Genomic DNA, 20170 nt, shown 5'->3' with positions numbered 1-20170 from the left:
AAATGGGAGGTATTTTGGGCTGTCAGAGCCCTCAGTGAAACCCTCACTCAAGGTCTGTTACAACAAGGCTCTTACCTCCCACTTCGTCTCTTCAATCTTTGGGAGAAACTCAGCCTGTTCCTTCTTGAAAGCCACAAATTTCTTTTCCAGCTCCTCTCGTTGCTGGAGGAGTTGTCCCATATCATCTTGGAGTTTTTTTTTCTCTTGCTGGAGCTTGAAGATTTGGAGCTGCAAGGCCTGCTGAGCCCGCTGCGCCTTTTTGGAGACCTGTTGCAATTTGTTGGCATAGTTTTGCCTCAGGTCCTCCATTTCCCTCTCCCAGATCTTCTGCTTCTCCTCGAACACTTGGAAGATGGCTGCCTCGCTTTTGTCCAAGTTTCTTCGCATCTGGAGGACCTCCTGCTCCTTCTCCCACAACCGATCTTCCAGGTCTTGGATGATGTCGTCTGTTGAAGGTGAGTGGAAAGGCATCGTTTCATTGAGATGGTTCAGTCGGTTGAACGAAGAGGTGCTCTTGCTCGAAGACCGCCCGCTGTCTGAGGTAGATATCCCATTGTATCCCACGATGTTCTTGTCCACGTAGGTTGTACCGATGCGGTTGATGTGGCTCGTGGAGGCGCTCATTGGACCCACGTGCTGGCTGTAGCCTGTCCCGTACGTGGGCAGGCTCGTTAATGAGTTACGGCCTGAATCCGAAAGGCCCCCCACTTGGTTTGTAGTCCTGTTAAGGCTGCTCTTGTCGAGTCCGCTTTTGGGTGCGGACGGGCTATTGCTGTTGGCATGGTTCAAGCTCTTTCTGTTCTCTGTCACCCCGTTGCTCTGCGGCGGGCAGAGGTTCTGCATGGAATGGAAGTTTTTAGGAACTACTGGTTTAAAGGCTGAGGGTCTAACTAAGGGCTCATTGCTCTGCAAAAGGAAAAAGGACCACGCATCAAACATAGCAGGAAGCTTGGTAACAACACACAAAAGAGATACATCGGCACAGGCTGGGGCTGATGGAGCTAAGGTACCTTGGGCTAGCTCCATATTTCTCGGCCTTATTACACCCTGGGCCATTTGGGATTTAACGTGAGGGACCTGTGGTCACTCGTAGAGCAACACGTTCTCTTCCCTTGCTCCAACTGAAAAAAAAATAATCTTGACTCACCCCAAATCTGTGTGATTTTTCACTAGAATACTCCTTGGGTCCTCTTAGTGCTCTTTGCAAGAAGGAGGGCTGCCACCTGCCTACCAGACCTGATCAAAACAACTCTTTGATTTTGGCAGATTATATTTTGAAGGACTTCTAGCGTTGAGGGTGCATTTCCCTTTTGCTAAAAACTGAATTGAACCCTTGGATTAGCAGCCGTTTTGCCCCAGGAGCACCACGTTTCCCTCCTGCCGGCAGTCATTTCTCCCCTGTGTGGACATCATGTCCTGCTTATGCTCAGACAGGAATAGGTAGGAGCTGTGACACCAGCAGCGACACTGGGCAAGGAACATGCTAAAGCTGCTTGTCATTTGAACATTTGTGTTTCCTGCAGCCATAAGCAATGCTGGGGGGAGAATGCACCACAGCTGTAAAGGATTTGGAAAGGATTTTAAAACCTTGCACATTCCTCGCCCCGTGAACGCACCTACAGAAACAAAATTTTCCTCAAAATGGGATTGAGTCTCCCCTGCAGGTTGGGTTTCAGGTGAAAATTAACCCAGAGGAAGCCATTTTGTATTCGCAAAGATGTTTTGAAAATACCTTCCAGGAGAAACAGAACAAGCCCTGGTGAGCAGGCAAGGTTGGAGGCCAAAAACCTGGTGCCTGGCATGTGGGACTGAGATGGACTACAGGGGCCAGTGGATTGACAGCCCAGGAGACAAGGCCACCAAATGCTGCAGAAATAATACCGCACAAGGCAGCGTCCCCAGGGCACAAATTATGGGAGTCGCTGGAGCAGAGCAGCAGGCTATATAAAACGCCGCTGGCTCTGGGCTCTGCTCCTCCAGGCCTGGGAGATGTTTGCTCCCTGAAGCCGATGCGAGCCATGAGGGCTGGGCTAGGATGGGTGATAACGTTTACAGGGGTTGTTTTCAAGCTTTGTCAGTTTGTCCCTCATAAGGGGCACTGGGATTTTGAACAGATGCTCACAGCTGCTTTCAAGCAACACTTTTTGGTGGCAGTGAGGAGATTGCCTGTAAATGGCACAAAACAAGAGTGGGACTCAGATGCTGGACCTACCAAAATGTTCCAGCTCCCTCCCCATCAATCGGGGAGGTAGGCACAGCATCTCAGGTAGGTTGGAATAGCCAGTGACCTAAATACAGGCTTAAATGAGCTGGAAGCTTAGCTGTGGAAGACTTGTGATCATACTCTTGGGTTCCTCAAGAACTAACATTCCCCTGTGCTCAGCCCCCCAAAAGTAATAAGAATTAGGTTATCTGTACGTAAAAATGATGCCATCTACATAATAAGAATTAGACTGATTCTGTTAGGATTGCACCGTTGCCCAAGGCTTCCCAGTCTGTGTTTTTAGAGATGTGCCACAGTCATCGCACTGCTCCAGGAGGTGGGGATTCTCACCTGGTCTAGTTTGCCGGAGATTGGCAATATCTTTGGTGGGTTACTGGGCTCTCGGTACTGGGGAGGAGGCGGCATGTTCTTCTCGTTGTTGGTGGTCACGTTCCCACAGATGTCCATCTTCACCTTCTCACTCTTGCGCAGGTCGCCGTTGATGTAGAGGGAATTGGAGACCTTCTCCGACCTGTATGTCTTCTCCTCGCCAGAGTAGCGGTTGGAGATCTCCCGCGTGGAGTACCCGTTGCGAGACCCCTCCGTCTGCCGGCCGGTGCTCTGCGTCCGGGTCCCCACGCTCTTCATGGCAAACTCTTGGTCGTTGGCGACTCCGCTGCCCACGCTCCCCATGGTGCTCTGGGAGGTGGATTGGGATGGCCGGGGAGAAAAACCGTGGAAGTTCTCCGTGCTGGGGTAGGTTGGGTCACTAAGAACGGGCAGCGTCTCTAGCGTGGCCATGGCAGTGCAGAGGTGAGGTGGAGGCATGGGTCAGTGGCACTGGGAGAAGGAGGAAAAGGAAAGGACTGTTAAAGAGATGTCTTTTATCTACCATATCCTTTGCAGATCGGCATTGTGCAGAGATGAGCAAAACTCTGGGCTGGGTGATGCAAGGACAGAAGCTGTCACGTTTCAGTATATGGTGTGGAGCAGACGATGGGGCCGTCCTCCTCTCCGTGACCCCCAGCCCCCTGTGGAGGAGCAGCATGCGGTGGTCCCCCAGATCCCACTCACTGCTATGCCAAAGAGCTGCTCTCAGTCCAAGGGTTGGGTGCTCCCAGGAGAGGGGGTTGCGTGGGTTTTAGTGGGCATAGCTCTACGGCATCGGTTGGACACGACCGTTTGCAGTTCCCAAGCTTGAATTATTTCTGTTGCTTTTCCCAGGTTTGAACAAGTTTGTGTGGCCGTGGGGATGGAAGGTTTCCAGCCCTGGTCCATCTGTAGGCTCATACACTATTCCTCCCTCCAGCGCATCCCTAAGGGATGATTCAACAGGGCTTAAACAACACACTTTCCAGCTCTTCCTTGGGAGTCTTGTCCCATGGACTTGAGCTTTTAAAGAGATGCTTTTGTCTAGGTGTCACCCTAAATTTTCTTTTAAACCTTTATACCCCTACTCCATTTTGTTCTTACCTAGGCTGTGCCTTGGATTGGCCAAAACTAGGCCATGGGAAGTGGATAACACGCAGATAATGGTTTTAAAAGTTGTCTTTGACCTGATCAATGACATTGAGACCAGTCCTCACATGTCTGGATGCTCTTCCTCAGATCCATCACCATCACAAACCCCAGTCCTGCGATTTCAGCTCTGGCTTCATAGGCGCCCAGGCCTATTCACATCTCTGTTTTGGGGAAATTCTCCAAATTGGTTGTTGCATTGGTGCTGAATTTATTATCAGCTGAGGCTGCCAAGGGCCAGAGCTACTGGTGCTAAGACAGGTTTCACATGGGTACAATTTATAACTTCCTAAAAGGCCTTTTGAAAGTCCCTTCTAAAAGTCCCAGCTGAAAATCAAGCTGTTTCTGCATTCTTGGAGCCAGCAGTAACAGATCTGGTCTGCACTGCCCCACCACCCCCATGAGGGTGGCAAAGCCTCTTCAGTCATGCCCCAGCATGGACTGGGACTCGGAGAAAAAAAAAAAGCATGGATTTATTTCTCCCAACAGAATTTCTTTAGTTACAGAAACCCATGGGTTTTCCCTGATGGAAGTACCCATAAAATACGAGTGTTGGGGAAGCTGCTCCGTGTTGAACTGAGCTGGAGCTGGAGCAGAAGAAGAAGAAGGAGATCTTCAGCCCCACAAAAGTGTACAATCTTATTTAAGGAAATAAAAAGACCCACAACAAATTTTTTTTGGAATAATGGAGAATTTGAACCCATAGCAGCTAAGGATCTCATTACCTGAGGGGAGGGAGAAGATGCATTGCAAAGTTTGGGTGATTGCATTGAATCCTAGGGTCTCTCTATTTGGGGAAAGACTCTCACAGCTCAAGTCAGTCACTGGTGCACGAGTGTCCAGGCCCCTGGGGGGGTCTTTGTGTCCTCCCAGTGCCACTCCAGAAAGGCTCAGGTCTCCCTGGAGTCCTGCCTCATATCTGTGCAGATCTCTCTGATACCTTCAGACTAGGCACAGCCAAACCAAGCCCGGAGGAGCTGTAGACACTTAGCTGACCAGTGTCTGCCCAGCCCTACTGGGTTCATTGGCTTGGTCCCCATGGGCCAGAAAGGCTGCTTCTTTTTTTGTCCCAGGAGCCCTCATTCCCAGGTTTCCCGGGATAAACCATCCTGGCAGCGTGGGGACTAAAGCAGGATTGAAGGGCAGTGGGAGGTGCAGGTTTCCCCCTAGTTAAAAGAGGGAGAACAAAAGTGATGCCCTTTGGAGAGAGGTTCAGTGATGGGGGGGCTCAGGCAGGGCCAGCAGGTAGAAGAGACAGAGAAAATCTCCATTTCAGTGGGGTTTTCCTTCTTCTTGGGGTAGGGATGCTAAATCGGCCCTCCCCAAGTAAAGCAGGAGAGCTGGGTTTATTTCCCTGGAGAAGCTAGCTTAGGTCTAGGGCTTGGCTGCGATGTGGTGTCTCATGGGATCTTGCTATTTGCACTAATAATGGAATGGAAAAGAAAAATTAAAAAGATTAAAGCAGGGTCTGTGCTGCTCAACTTCACTTTTATAAAATTCTGTTTCTGGAGGCTTTTGCCAGGTGTGCTGCCTGTAGCCTCCTCCCTTTTTCCAGTGTCCTGATCTTCTCATAGAAAGCTGCCCTGCCCGAAATGCGGCCTGAGTGTCGTGAGGCTGGTGGACAGACGTGCTAAACTGCTGAGCCGAAGGGAGAAGACACAGAGCTGATACCCACAGCGAGCTGTGAGAGCTCCCCTGGGGCAGAGCAGGGTAGGGAGGTGGTCACAGAGGGAAAAAGTGGTTTAAGGAGGTGCTCTGGTGAAAGCCACCATCCGAGCTGAACCGTTCAGGTGTGAAGGAGCCCCTATGGTCTGAGACATGCCAGATGTGCCCCGTCATGGACAGGGGACACAGCAGCTCTGAGGCAGAGGAGGACGTGCCTGGTGGTGTAACCTTCTCCATCCCCTTCCACATCACCCCACCCAAGGAGGGTCCCCAGGGGATTCACTCTGCTGAACCACCAGCAAGATGAAGCAATGAGCGTTGGGTGAACATTTTGTAGTCGCTGCTAATGACCTTCCTGCAGCTTGCAGCTTTGTCCCCCAACAGAGATGTCTCCATGTCACACACTGGTTGAGGTCTAAAGGCCGAGCAGCAAACGAGTATCACACAAGCATTGCACAGTGGGGCGTGGGGACCCACTACAATCCAAACACATAAATGTTTATCATTTATAAGTAACAAAACCTCCAGCAGCAGAGAGAAGTGTCCAGGCCTGGTCACGCATCCAGCGTGCGACGTTTGGACACGTCTGTCTCCAACACACTGAGCAGGACTCAGAGGCTCACGACCCCATTGCACCCTAAAGGCACTTTCCAAAGAACAACGCCATAGAGAGTTCATGGGTGCACGGTGCCCAGGATTCATCTGGGTGCCTGCTGGGCACCTGGAGACTTGGTTGAGCTACGGAGCGATGTGGAGGGATGGAGACTGCCTGTCTGAAGCCACACTCAACCCATAGTGCCTTTGGATTTTGTTAGTCAAGAAAAGAGTTTTTGTTCTGCTAATTTAGGAATAACCTGCCTTTCAGTGACTTTGGGATCTTTATAGGCCATGTCTTTTTTTTATGGGACATCAGCCGCCACAGGAGAGATGTGCTGGAAGGTCTCAGCTCCAGATAAGGGAAAGGCAGTGGCTGCATCGCCTCCATGCAGTCCTCCCCAGCCCCGCTCAACCGGCGGAGGGGAAATCCAGGTTGCCTTTTCCTCGCTGGGTAAATTCCACAGTGACATTTGCACATTTACATTGACTTTCTGAGGGCGGGATGAGGTCACGGGGAAGTTTCATCCTTCCAAAAAAAAAAAAAAGCAGGGAAGCCAAATGTCCTTAGCCTGGTGCGAGCCACAGCCTGGGCATGCCCTCCAGGACAGCTCGGAAGGTGTCTGCTCATCCCCATGGCATCTCCATCGGTGGTCTTCACTGGCAGAGTATCACAGCCTTTCTCTGCCCTTGAGGACCCAAGCCCACTGGGATGTTGATTGGGCATTCCCGTTCAGTGCCAGCAACCCAAAAGCTACAGCTGCCTTCTCAGGATGTGGGATCAAAGCTGCACCACAGGGCCAGACTCTGAAAAAGGGCCTTTTTCCATGCTTTTTTTTTTTCCTTTTAACTGGGAATCATCCAAGAAAATATTCTGAAAAAAATGGTTATTAGCTTATGTTTACTGTAAACCCGGGCTCTGATAAACAGAGCATACGGACAAGCATTACAAATATGTTATTGAGGAGGTTCCAGAAGTGCCAACAGATCCCTGACAGTACAGCTTGGTTTGCCAAAAAGGGCCATTTTTCAAGAGCAACAGCTCTCGCTTTTGTGTCTTCTGCCCAGCTCCAGTTCCCAGGCAGGTTTTACCAGGGTCATGCCTCAGGTGAACTGTGAAATCAAGTTTTGAGCGCAGCGAGGTAAGGAATGACACTGCCAGGCTCCGGTGCAGAGCTGGACGGTCTTTTTTTCTCCTTCCAGGTTTGGAGGAATGCATGATTAAAAACTTCCCCAGGACATTTCTCCTCCTTAAATCTCATAACCACCTCCCTCCTATGGGAACATGAACTAAAATTGGGTTTACGGGTGATTCTTAATGAGAGAAACAAGGATGCTGAGCCTGGCAGTCCATGAACACAGTGAGGCTGAGAGAAGCTGAACTGGCTCGCCTTTACCAGCATTTCACTCCCATGTCCATCCTTTGGAAGGAAAGAGAAGTCACCTCTGAGCACAGCTGGGCTTGGAGAGACCCCCAAGCCATGGCAGAGGGGCAAACATGGCTTCCCCTGCCCCGTGGTGGTGTGGAGAGGCTCCAGACGGGCGGAAAACCAAAGCAGGAGATTTAAGCAACCTGCCAGCCACAGCCCTTTCCAGATGCTTTATCTTTCCAGATGTTACAGGGTTTCTTTCTCTGCCTGGATCAATTCAAAGCATCCTTCCTGGTAGGCATCTCCACACCAGCACCTTACCTAGGAAGGGTCTCGTGTCTCATGGGAACAGCCAGCCTCCTCTCTGGCTGGGGATACCGGGACTTCACGCAACGGTGCAGCTCCCCACCACCTCCGTGTTGCACAACCTCCCTGTCCCATCCAACTGCAGTGGCCCCTTGGCCTTTCCCCCAGCAGCCCTGCCTTCGAGACAGCAATATTTTTATACCTGATGCAGAAGATCTAGGGTGAAATTTCCTTTTCCCCAGCTCTGGTGGGTAAAGTCTTCATGGCCATCTCTTACCATAGTTTCCTACCGTGCCTGCAGCTCCAGGGGACCCCTAGATGTTATCGTAAATGTAATAATCTGTAAAATAACTCCTGCATCTTCACACTTGCTTTACCCAAATGAGTTAGCAAATGCCTTCCAGTTAGGCAGAAGAAAAATTGCTTTCAGATAAGCAGCTGAATGGTTAACTAAGCCTAGATTATGAAGGCTGGGCTCTGTTTCTGCCCGAGTAGGTTAATTGTTAACACTCTAGTAACAAAGGCCTTTGGGAGACATACCTAGGCACCGTGCCATGCGAGAAGGAAATCAATCACTGGGCTTGGGCAGAGAGAGCTGCAGCAAGCAGCCCGAAAGCAAGGCAGTGCCTTGGCACACGTGCCATCCCAGGCATGTGGTCCCGGCAGGACGGGCAGCAAAGGCATCTGAAGGTCAAAAATTCCCCCCCCCCCCCCCCCCCCCGGCAACTGCGGTAACAGGTGTGCCCGTGACCTTTAATAGTCGGTTTTGTTTGCGTCTGTTTTAATGAGCATGCAATTACCGACACAATGAAAACATGCATTTTTGGCGGGGGTAGGACCTACACCTGCACTGTGTTTAGGGCTTTGGTGGCTCTCCAGTTTGTTGGCAGTGGTGCCAGAAAGCTGGTATGGCTGGAGGAAAGAAGTCATCACGTTTTGGGGTGGTGGAGCAGGTTAGAAACGATGTAAAAGGGGTGAAAACAAATTTGCTGTGGTCCTTTCAGCTTCTTCCAGAAAGATACATGGAGAAGGAAGGGAAGGCCAGTAATGAGTTAGCAGCGAGGAGACAGCAAACCCTGTAGGGAGCAAAACCTCCTGTGTCTGGAGAAGCATTAACAAGCCCTGGAGAAAAGCCACCACTGAAACCCAAGACCGGCAATCATGCTGAGCCAATATATCCTTGGAGGTGTTTGAGTCTGGGTCTCAGCAAAGCTACCGGCTTGCTTCGGTTGGTGTGGACACCCTGCGTTCCCGTGGGACAGCTCTAGCAGCGACGGTGAGATGGGAGCCCACCTCCTGTTCCCTGCCTGGGCTGGGGATGGAAAGCATGGGCACAGGGGAGGACCGCTGCAGTGCTGGAGAGGGTCGGATGGACCTGCCTCACTTCTTAACACTCCCATCTTCCCTGCAAAGTGCACTGCTTGCCTTACTTGTACCACCGTGCACCTCTGAGAAGGTTTTTGTCTTCCCGCTAATTAGTTTCAGATGCAACTTGCAGTCACATCCCTCTTCTCCAAGCTGAGCAAACATCCCCCAGCCTCTCCTTGCACATCACGTCCTCCAAAAAGACCATTCAGCTATTGCTCTGCCTCCTGTGTGTCATGGGCCATTATGTGTCACCTCCTTACGGCCATGCTGGCCCCAAACCTGGCTGAGAGCACCTCCACAAGGGTCGATTCAAGGGGCAGGGACATCACTGCTCCCCTCCCACCTGGCTCCAGTGCGTCGGCACCTCCTTTTCTTCTACACCCTTCTCAAGTTGCCTCAGTTTGAAGAGGGGAACAGAAGGAGCTTTTCCCATCTCTCACAGGCGTTTTTTCCAGCCCTCAAGTAATCCTTGTGGCTCTTTTCTGTACCTCCTCCAACTCCTCTTCCCCCACTCCGACATCCTGGCTTGGTCACTGCCAGGTTTTCCTCCACCACTGAAATACGGCACAAAAGCACTTGAACTTGTCTGCGAAAACATGCAAATCTCAAGCGTTTCAACCACAAGCTTTTTCCACAACCAAAAGCCAGACCATGTCAGACGAACAACTCCTGCTGCTTCCCTAGCACACAGACCTCTCTTTTCCCATTTATCCCTGCCAAAGGAAATGGGAGCTTTGCGATGGGGAGCTTTTTTCCCCATTCAGGGCCAAAAAGCAAACTCAGGAAGGCAGGCTGGAGGGTCAAGGAGTGCCAAGTTGTTGTAGCCACCTTCAGATACCTCCTTTGGCCATGGAGTTGCTGTGTGTCCGTGCATCTTGCATCCCTCTGTGCAAAGGCATTAGGATTGCTGCTGGGCTACAAAGAGAGGGACAAGCTCTCCAGCAGCACCTGAGCCCTCGGTGCAAGGGCGGACTCCAAACTCCAGCAGGACATTGCCCAGCATCTCCTAGGGCTCAGCTGGGCTACTCCTTGAGCCTCAGCCCCTTTTGCAGCATGATGGCCGCGGGGCTGTTGGCCCAAGTGGCTGCACATCATTGCTGTAAGACACATCCAGACTGGAGAAGTCCCATCGTTACATTTTAGGGAGGTTTTGAAAGAGGCTCCTGGCTGTGACAGCAGGGTGATGGCATGTAGTGAATGCACCAGTCCTGCTCGGGGCATTAGGTATTTGCTTTTGTTAATGCTAATGTTAATGTTAAGAAGGGCTGACTTGGAGCTGTTCTCCAGCGGCGTCCATCAGTGCCACTCGGCTGTCCTGCGTCTCTGCCCAGGCCTTGCAGGGAGGTGTTGATGAGGAGCTACATATACTTAAGCTCTGGGCCTGGCTTTGCACACGAAAATGAGTAGAAAGTTGTTTTCTCTCCCCAAGACCCTATGGTCTGAGAGACCCCTGCAGTTTTTCCCTCGGAGCCAGGCAAATCCCTTTGGGAACTGCAGGAATCATGGCCCGTAAGCAGCTTTGCATTGCGTCCCCGCTGTAGGAGAGATCCCACTCATATGCTGCTCGTCGGCTCTCTCCATGGCCTGATCCAGCTCACAAATCTGGCAGAAAGTCAACCCAAACCAGCAAGCAGTTTGCTGCTGCGTCAGCAGCTTCCAGCCAGTTCACTGAGGACTCAGCCAGGACCAAAGGGCCCATGATCAGGGTAGAGGAACCGAGAGTGTGGGCAGGAGCAAACCCCACCAGAAAGGGGTTTTGGAGACCTCAGCAAGGACCAGCTCCTGACCAGCTCTGGGGTGTTTTGCAGAGACCCTTGTAGCTCTGCCCCCCGAGGATCGGGTGTTTAGCTAGCAGCAAGGAAGGCATGAATTCAGAAGGCAAAGCAACACCAAAGCCATCCTAGATGCCTTCTCCTGGGAGCAACCTCCATGTGTCCTAAGGCTATTTCCCATCGCATTCTGTTGCAGGCATGCAGCCGCAGAAATCCATCCTGCAGCTCTGTCCTATGATCCCAGCTTGGGAGTCCTGCTGAGGAACATCCAATTTGGGAAGATGGGGACCATCCTGTCCCTCTATGACCTCCTGCTTTCCAATGACACCTCCTGTCCCAGCATCTGAGAGCACTGGGGGGGCCACACAGGGACCCGCAGCATCCTCTGGATAACTGGGCCCAGTTAAAAGCCATCAGCCCCCCCAGTACGTGACTATTTCTGAGACGTGAGGACCATGCTTTGCTTTTCTATCCTGCAAATGTGGCAGCATCGGGTGGGGGTGGCAGGATTCGGGGCAGGGAGGTCGTTTCAGGGGCTGCACTTTCTTGGGCTGCTGTGGGAAATAAAGGCAAGCGGCTTAGAAACATTTCCTTTTCCTTTCCGCCTGCTAATGAGATAATTACAGCCTTTTGTATTCTGGGAAACTACTTTCTCATTACAGGCCCCGTCAGCTATTTACATAATAAGCCTGAAACAAAAGAGACGAGATGAAAAGACCCAGGCGGCTCTTCGGGAGAGCCCGCGTTGCGCTGCCGAGGGAGAGCGCGCAGGATGATGGCTTTCTCCATCCCCGAGGTCCCTCTGCCCAGGTCCGGAGTGGGTGGCAGCACTTGGTCTGGGATGTCCCCAGCATGGGATGCTCCTCGCTCTCAGCTACGAGGGTCTCTGGGGTCCCCAGAACCAGCCCACTGTGCTCTCATAAACCACCCGCCATGATTCCCATTGCCGAAGGATCTGGGAGGGGTGGCCGTGGATCAGCACCCCATATGCGGGCGGTGGGGAGAGCATGTCAGCTCTACCCTGATGTGGTCAGCATATGTGGGGCTCACAGTGACACCTTGGGACGAGTCCCACCACCTGAGGATATGTTGGGTACCAAACTGGCCCGTCCCCTGTCCCGTCTCCCATGTCCCAGTTTCCCCATCCCTCCAGCTGGCCAAGGGACATACTGGGTGCCATCCTGTCCCATTCCACATCCCATGCCCCATTTCCCTGTCCCCCCAGCTGACCAAGGGACACATTGGGTACCAACCTGTCCCATCCCATGCCCCATTTCCCTGTCCCCGCAGCTGACCAAGGGACACGTTGGGTACCAACCTGTCCCATCCCACGTCCCAGTTCCCTGCCCCCACAGCTGGCTAGGGGACACTGGGTACCAAACTGTCCCACCCCACATCCCATGTCCCCGCCGCTGGCAGAGGGACACTCTGTGCACCAAATTGTCCCCGCCAGCCTGCCAACCCGCCGCCTCCCTTCCTCAATAAAGGCCCCATTGTCCTCCCCCGACAAAGCCTGAACAGTGCAGCCTGCTCCACCTTCCCCCTGCTAATCCTCCCGGTTTGCGCTCAGTTTTCCTCCTGGGTTGGTTGCTCTGTTTAAGGGACACGCTCCACTGCCACCCCTCCCTGTCCCCGTCCCCCAGGAAGGGGAATGGCAGCAAAGCACGGCCGAAACCTCCACCACGGAGCACATGGCCTTGGCTCTGTGCCCTCCTGCCTGTCCTTTCCGCTGTCCGGGGGTGCTCCTGCAATGGACACCCCACCCCGGGTATGTGCTACACCCGGGCTGTGCCTCTGTCACACGCAGTGACACAAGAGTCCCTGTCTGCATCTGCTGCGCTTTGCTGCAGCAGCTGCGCTCCTCCCTGGGGGTGAGGATGGTGAGGATGATGAAGAGCACCAGAGGCTTGTGCTGGGCCCACGCTTGTGGACCATGCCACTTCCCCAGAGCATCCCCATGCAAGCATGAGGCTCGGAGAGCCCGGCAGCTACTTGGAAACCCCTTATTGACAGAAAAAAAAAAAATCGATAAATCAATCTGGGCATTACTATTGCTCGCCCAGAACGAGCTGCTCTGCCTGTCCTACCACAGCTCCTCGGCTCAGGGCATTCCCATTTTTAATCCACAGTATTTTCTGGATCCAAAAGAGCAGGCAAAGGTGTGGAATAAAAGGCCAAGCACCTGGCAGGCTGCGCCAGTCTTGAGCTGCTCCAATAAGGAAAGAAGTCAAAATTGCTCTGGAGGCTGCAGCGAGGTGGGCAAAGCCCCAGAGAAACCCCGTCGGGTGATGTGGAGATGTAACGTGGTGCTCTGTGATTTGTACCGGTTCCCAGGGAGGTTTTCCAGTCTCCATCTTTGGAGGTTTTCAAGCCCTGAATGGACCAAGCAGGGTCTGGCCTCGTAGCTGAGCCTGCCTTGAGCAGCAAGGTGGCCTGGAGACCCCTGAGGTCCCTTCCACCATGAATTATCCTGCCACAGAGGATGGAGGTTTTGGCAAGCTGCCCTGGGGCTGTCTGCTGGCATTGCCCTGGCTGGGGCAATGGGGCCGTGTCACTGGCAGAGTCCTCATCCTCAGGGGCATTTTTCCCCTTTTCCCCAGGCTGCTATCAGAGCCCTGGGTTTGGATCCAGGCTGGCATCCTCCAGGATGCACCCGAGGGCAGATAGGAGGGGTTTTCCGTTACATGGCATGTCTGTCCCCATCATCCCAAGGAGCAGAGAGTACCAGTGGGACAGGATGGTTCAAGCATAGCCCAAACTGCCAGCCCAGATCCTATGTGTCTGTTAGGAAGGGTTCGGACACGGTCTCGCCCATGCCCACCCACCCTTGTAGCTGCCCCCAGAGGATGCTCAGCACCGGCTGTGGGCTGGTCATCGTCCCCAGTGCAGTCACGGTGACAACCGCTGCCCGGAGAACACCAGCTTTGGGGGTACTGAATTGACTCGGCATGGGGAATGCACGGTTTGATGGAGCAGCCTCGGCACTGGCTGCGGAGCTGGGGGTCTGGGATGCTCCACACTGCAGGCTGGACCACTTGAAGTCATCCCAGCCATCCGTGCCTCAGTTTCCCCTTGTTAAGGGGCTGCTTCCTCAGCAAGGTGGCTGGAGATGAGCTGCTGCTGGTTGGGCCCATGGTGCTGCCTGATGCAGGTTATTGCAGCAGGGGTGACAGGGAAGCTCATGGCCCACTGCAGAGCGCTGGCATGGTGCTGCTGTCCCCTGAAAGTCTCCCAGTGGGGAGCTACATCCCTTGCCTGGCACCCCAGCAACTGCCTGAGCACCCTCATCTGGCCCCACATCCCAAATCTTGGGGGATCCCAATGTGATCCCCTGCTACAGACCCGCTCCTTGGCCCCGAATGCCTTGCGGTGGGAGCAGGAGGACCCTTCTCAGCACCAGACCCCCCCCGTGCCGGATTCAGACCCCTGCCTGCCTGAGTGTTGCCAGGGGGAAGCCTGATCTTGCCCTTTGGGGAGAGCCATCGCCTCCGGAGAGGTGCCAAGCAGCCGTCCCCACGGCCCCTGCCTGGCTCTGCCGTCCCCAGACCTCGCCCAAACCTCTGTCCCAGCAGGAAGGAAAACAAGGGGACCCACCGCCCACGCTGCTGACCTGGCCGTGATTTATCATTAACTCGCCCTGAGGAATTTCAAGGGCGCGGAGCTGGCCCGGGAGGTGCTCGCTTCTTCCCGGACACCACGCTCGGAGCAAGCCCCCATGGTGGCTTGTCCCCATGGTGGCTTGTCCCCACCACTCACCAGAGTGGTGCCCCAAAACCCATCGGGGTGCAAGGTCCCAGAGCTGGTGGGTGCCAGCTGGATCCAGGGTGAGTTTATAGCAGGGGGGAAATAGCAGCTCTCCCCACCCTGAGCAACCCACCTCTGTGCACCCCATCTCTGCTACGATCTCCAGTGCAAACACAGCCCAGTGGGTATGTCCCACTCTGAAAAAGCACCTGCAGTGGGTCCCACCAGCTCAACACCACGCGAATCCACCCTTCGTTCCCCCACCTGGCCCCTTTCTGTGCTCGAACAAAGACACCCAGTGAGAGGGGGAAGGAGAGGAAAGGAAAGAGCCCCCCAAAAGCCAGCACCCACCGGGATTTACCTGGGCAGCCCAGGGGTGCATCCTCCAGCTCCCCGTCCTCCACGGGTCTCAACGTTCATCATCTCCCTGCTTGGTACTCCGGGAAAAAAACTAAAATAATACCTGCTGAGAGCAACCTGCTGCTGGGCTGGGGCCAAGGGCTGCGCCGTGCTCGGCCTGATTGGCCACCGCCGGCCCGCGCCCACGGGATCTTAACTCTTTCTTCCCATCGGGGTGGAGGTGAGCCCCGTGTCCTCAAATGGGGACTTTGGTGTCCGATGGCTTGTTTTTGCTCAAATGGGGATTTTGGGGTCTAATGATTTTTTTTTTTTTCAAATGGGGATTTTGGGGTGTGACAGCTTGGTTTTGCTCAAATTGGGATTTGGGGGTGTCTGATGGCTTGTTTTAGCTCAAACAGGGGTTTTGGGGTCTGAGTGTTTTTTTTTTCAAATGGGAATTTTGGGGTCCAATGTCTTGGTTTTGCTCAAATGGGGAATTTGGGGTCTGGCTTACTGTTTTTTTTTAAATGGGGATTGTGGGGTCTGATGGCTTGTTTTTGCACAAATGGGGATTTGGGGGTCTGACAGCTTGTTTTTGCTCACATGTGGATTTTGGGGTCCAACGGCTTGTTTTTGCACAAATTGGGATTTGGGGGTCTGACAGCTTGTTTTGCACAAATGAGGATTTGGGGGTCTGACAGTTTGTTTTTGTTCAAATAGAGATTTTGGGATCCACCAGCTAGGTTTTTTTCAAAAAGGGATTTTGGGGTCCGATGGCTTGTTTTTGCTTAGATTGTTATTTTGGGTTCTTCCCAGCACAGGACCCCTCTCCTCACCTTTCCCATCCCGATGGGGACGCTTCCCAGCTGCGTGGCTGAACCCAGAGCCCATTCACCATGGAGAGAGGGGCAGAGAGCACGAGTCCAGCCCAGTAACTTCGAAACAGCCTTCAGCTTTTCTTTTTGAGGTTTTAGACTATCAGTCTACATCTCACTGAAGCACACCAGAGAAGCTGGCTGGCACCCAGAAAGACCACATTTTCTTTATATGCCAACGCTGTCCCATCTCAACCCCAAACTCCCTGATGAAGCTGTGCACAAATGAAACAACAAAAAAAAAAGTTACAGGGGGATTTGATCCTGCTGTAGCCCATCCATGTGTTTCAGCACGGAGAAAATGGAAACGGTCCCCTGGTTATTGCAGATGAGGAAATAAGCGTTAGACGGTCCATCTGTCCGTCTGTCATCCCATAGCTTTGGCATATTCTGGCTGCATTCAGCCCATTTGGACAAATGGGCTGATGCCCATCACCCCAGAAGCTGGACCTGGATCCTGGCCTCCCTTCTTTGCCATCATTATTTGCCATCCAATCCCCTCTGTCTTTCAGAGCAGAGCCCTGGTGATACAGGATGGTCCAGAGCTCTTTCTCCTTCATCCCTGGCTGCCAGCACTGTGGCGGGAGAGCAATCAGGCTTCCCATCGGGGTCGGCCAGCCTCAGCACTTACATTGGATTATTTGCAGTTGTGAAGGGAGTGCAACGAGGGAAATAAAGCTACACAAAGCAGCCGCTAATTTAGAGTTATTTTCTCAAGTGAATTTTCTATTGGCAGGATGTCTGCGTATCAAAGGAGTTCCCAGTCACAGCCTCGCAAGCATAGCATCGTCAACAGTGGGCTACTAGCAGCAAGAGCAGTAAAATAGCAATAATGTGAACAATAATCAAATATGGGTTACGCATGCATTTAAACTATGGCAAAATGCACTGCCGGGGTGCACGGGGAAGGTGTAAATTACACCCAAATGGATTCCTGCAGAGACTCAAGCTCTTAATTTTGCCCTTTGACTTCAGAAGCAGACTTCCAAGAAACAGACTGGTTAATACATTGCTAGAAGAGATTCCCAGCAGCAGGATGCATGGCACACACCTTCGAAACAGCCACACAAATAGCAAGCCCTTTCCATCCCAGGGACTGCTCTTGCCATAACCAGAGCTGACCCAGGAGCTCCATCAGGCCATGGACCCTTGCCACCAGTGAGATTTGGTGAAGCTGCCCAAGCAAAGGAGCCCTTGGCTGCACGGCATGGAGCCGCAGCATACCCAGGCTCAGGAGATCTCGCAGGAGACAGGCAGTTTCCTGACATTACAGCTGGTTAAGGCTGTGCTCGTTCTCTCTTTGGGAGTTGTGTTATGTCTTAGCACTTCCCACAGATGAATAAATCATGATGGAAGAGGCTTTGGAGAATGCTGGAAACTCCAGGATAACCCGTGCTCCTGGCGCTCTCAGGCAAGTCATAAACTTTTGAACCCTGAACTCCTATTTCTAACCCAGGTCTCTGGTCGCTGAGACATAAAAACCTCTACCCACCAAAGCCCCTCCACCACCTCTGAGAGCCAAGAGAGACCCACCAGTTTGCAGCCAGCACCCCATTATGCAGGGGCTTCTGTGCAGCCAGCTGCATCCAGGCCATCGTGTTTCCCTGTCCCCATGGGGCAGAACCACCAAGACTTGGTCTCAGCTCTTTGGGGGTTTTTATCCATCTCTGCGCTGCTCTTTTTGGGCAGCCATGGTCGGATGGTGCACCCAGACCCAGTCACCTGTGGTGCCTCCAGATTGTGGTCCCCATTCCCCACCATGGCAGACTCTGGATGGAGAATCACAGGTCTAAGGATGGGTTCTTAATTGCCATTTAAATTAGACATGATCATCATTATCAACACAACTTGCAAGAGATTTTCTTTCCAAGTCTCGTCTCGCGGGGACCCTGGGTAGCTAATGGGGAGCAGGATATCCATCAGAGCATCTCTGACAGCAGGTCTTCAATGCCCTTTTGGTGGGACAGACAGCTCCTGTCTCAGCCCCTGCCTGGATTACTCTCTCCCACATCGCCCCCTGAGATGGGTCGAAAGTTGCCGTAATCCTCAGCTCGGTCGCTGTTAAGATCCTCCTGTGCTGGGGCCAGCCATGAGCAGAGGTGATGAAACTCCAGGAGGTATTCCCTCCTCCCTCATCAGCCATCCAGAATCAACAGGAGCCTCATGAAAGGGCAAAAGGGACCTGGAAAGTTTGGCTGAGAGCATGAGGTCCCACTCACCCATTTAGGGGAAGTCTGGAGCCTCGAGCTGTGTGGAGCCACAGGTGGGAAGGAGAAACCAGTCGGGAGCTGGAGACTGAGCTTAGACTCAAATACAGTGAGTGCTCTACAGAGCCCATCAAACACGGTGATCTCCAGCTTGGGTCAGGAGTTTAGAGGTTGTCATCATCATCATCATCATCATCGTTGTTGTTGTTGTTGTTATTGTTATTGTTGTTGTTGTTATTATTATTATTATTATTATTATTATTATTATTACAGGGGTAGGGGTTACCTACCTAAAAAGCCTTCCCTACCCAGCCACGATGAACTGGCCTCCTTCTGCCTGGGGGAAGAGGCTCTGAGCGTCCACCCAGACCCAAAACTACATCCCTCAAAGGTCTCTTGAAGCTGGTTACATCCTTGCCCCTTTCTCCCTCAGTTCGACAGTGGGGAAGGCTGTTGTTGCACATGGCTCATGTTGAGAGCATGCGCAGCATCCATCGCTCCCAGCTTCCAGTTTAATTCTTTTGAGTGAGAAATTACAGCCGTGGTTTTCCCTGTTGAGCCATGGTAGCTGGCTCGGGATCAGCCCTCTATCTCACAAAATTCATCACGTCCCAAAATTCATCGCGGCGCAGGTTAAAGTTATGGGGGTTTGTAGCTTGGGGTGAGCCACAACAAAATAAGCACCTGTAGCTTCAAAAAAAAGAAAAAAGGGAAAAGGGAAAGAAGCAGATCCTCTTTCTCTACTCAATGGATCCCTTGGACTGGCTGCTGCCAAATGGGACCCCGGGGACTCCTGTGGAGTTTTTCTCTTCTGCAGAAAAATTCTCCTGTTTGAGAATTATTTCTGTGGAAATGTTCTGGGGTTTGGGGGTTATTTTTTGGAGGTAGGGTTTTTTTTTCAGTGAAATTGTTTTTTTTTTTTTTATTTCAATGCCCTCTCTTTCCCTTGAATAAAATAAAATTCAGTTTTCAGAAATCAAAATACTGGGTTTTTTTTCTGTTTTTTTTTTTCCCCAAAGCTTTCTTCCTCTTGAGGAAGGGAAAAATTAACCCTACCAAAAAAATAAACTAATAAACTCTTTGTTTCCCAGATCCTTTTTTTTTTCTTTTCCTTTTTCTTACAGAATTGGCATGCTCTGAGCATCTCCCCCGGCAGGGTGATTTCACTCCTCTTGGAGCCATTTAATTTCAAGATCCCAGAGCTCTTGGAGGTCCCTGGACTGCAGCTGGAGCAGTGGTTAAGTGTTTTCTGCACTGATCAGAGAAGGAGCAAAATGTGAGCTGCACTGAGGTCTGAAGGAACATGACTGGCCCGGGACTTTCCCTGGGGAACGGCGGGCAGAAAGCATCGATCTGCTCGGGCATGCAGCGAGCCAGAGGTAGAGAAGGAAATGGGAGCAGAGGTGCCTGGCTTCCTGCATTGGGATTTCTTCCTTAAAAGCTCTGGGGAGCAACTTCTCAGTGCAAAACATCCTGATGTGAGCAAGAGCCTTCCTCCTCTCTCCACCTAGACTCCTTTATTTACAGGAAAGATCATTTTCAAAGCCTTGACGAGCAGAAAAAACTCTTAAATGAGGGTCCCCTGGCTATTGCACATACTTTCAGGTCATGAGCAAGGTGGAGGCATCTCCATCCTGGGATGCCTTCATGCGTTGGCTGGGCAATGCCAAGGCCAGCCTGGTCTAGTGATGATGAGAGTCCCACACAGAGTGTGGAGTTGGGCTGGAGACTTCCAGAGCTTTCCAACCAGCATCACAACAACTTCAGACCTCAACTGTGAACTGATTGCATTTGTAATAAGTGCTTGACGTCCAGCAGGTTGCACGCTGAAAGCAGATCTCGTGTGGTACTTCCAAATCAGCCTTTGTTTGAAAGCTCTTCCCCAGTATCTGTTGTTAAAGCAGAGATCTCCAGCCCAGTCTTTGGAGGAAGGATCTGAGCCTGCTTTCTGTGACAGCCAATGGGTGTCAAACATCCAAGGGCTTCCCGATGTTTCTGGAGAGACGCTGCTTCGTCTGGTTGTTGTGGGTGTCTTGCAGGGATGTTAGGGACCGTAGCCAAATGGGCAGTGTGCTACTGGTAGGGTGGTATGGCTATGCCATGCCAGAAAATTCAGCCTTACTGGTAGGAAAGCTGATAAAATCACCATCGGTCTGAGCAAGCTCTGTGGCTGAGCTCCTAGGAAAAAAAATGTCATGTGAACACCCAG

General features: G+C 52.2%; 1 protein-coding gene across 6 annotated transcripts in view; it reads right to left on the bottom strand.

The window, feature by feature from the left end:
* Positions 1–20170, bottom strand: part of LZTS3 (leucine zipper tumor suppressor family member 3) — a 51371-nt gene that overhangs the window by 8379 nt on the left and 22822 nt on the right. For 3 of the 6 annotated variants that reach the window (XM_009471668.2, XM_087737077.1, XM_087737079.1), the window contains exons 2-3: positions 2555–3043; positions 76–906 (exon numbers count right to left, since the gene is read on the bottom strand). In XM_009471668.2, the coding sequence (XP_009469943.2) occupies positions 76–906; positions 2555–3031 (1308 nt within the window). In that variant the 5' untranslated portion in view covers positions 3032–3043. Of the gene's footprint in view, positions 1–75; positions 907–2554; positions 3044–14891; positions 14997–20170 lie in introns of those variants that run through there. The other 3 variants (XM_087737076.1, XM_087737078.1, XM_087737080.1) reach the window with 3 other exon arrangements.

This window comes from Nipponia nippon, unplaced genomic scaffold (assembly GCF_047370975.1).
Source record: "Nipponia nippon isolate SJK-2023a ecotype South Korea unplaced genomic scaffold, ASM4737097v1 scaffold_6, whole genome shotgun sequence".
Taxonomy (NCBI): domain Eukaryota; kingdom Metazoa; phylum Chordata; class Aves; order Pelecaniformes; family Threskiornithidae; genus Nipponia; species Nipponia nippon.
This window is presented reverse-complemented; position numbering and strand designations above follow the sequence as displayed.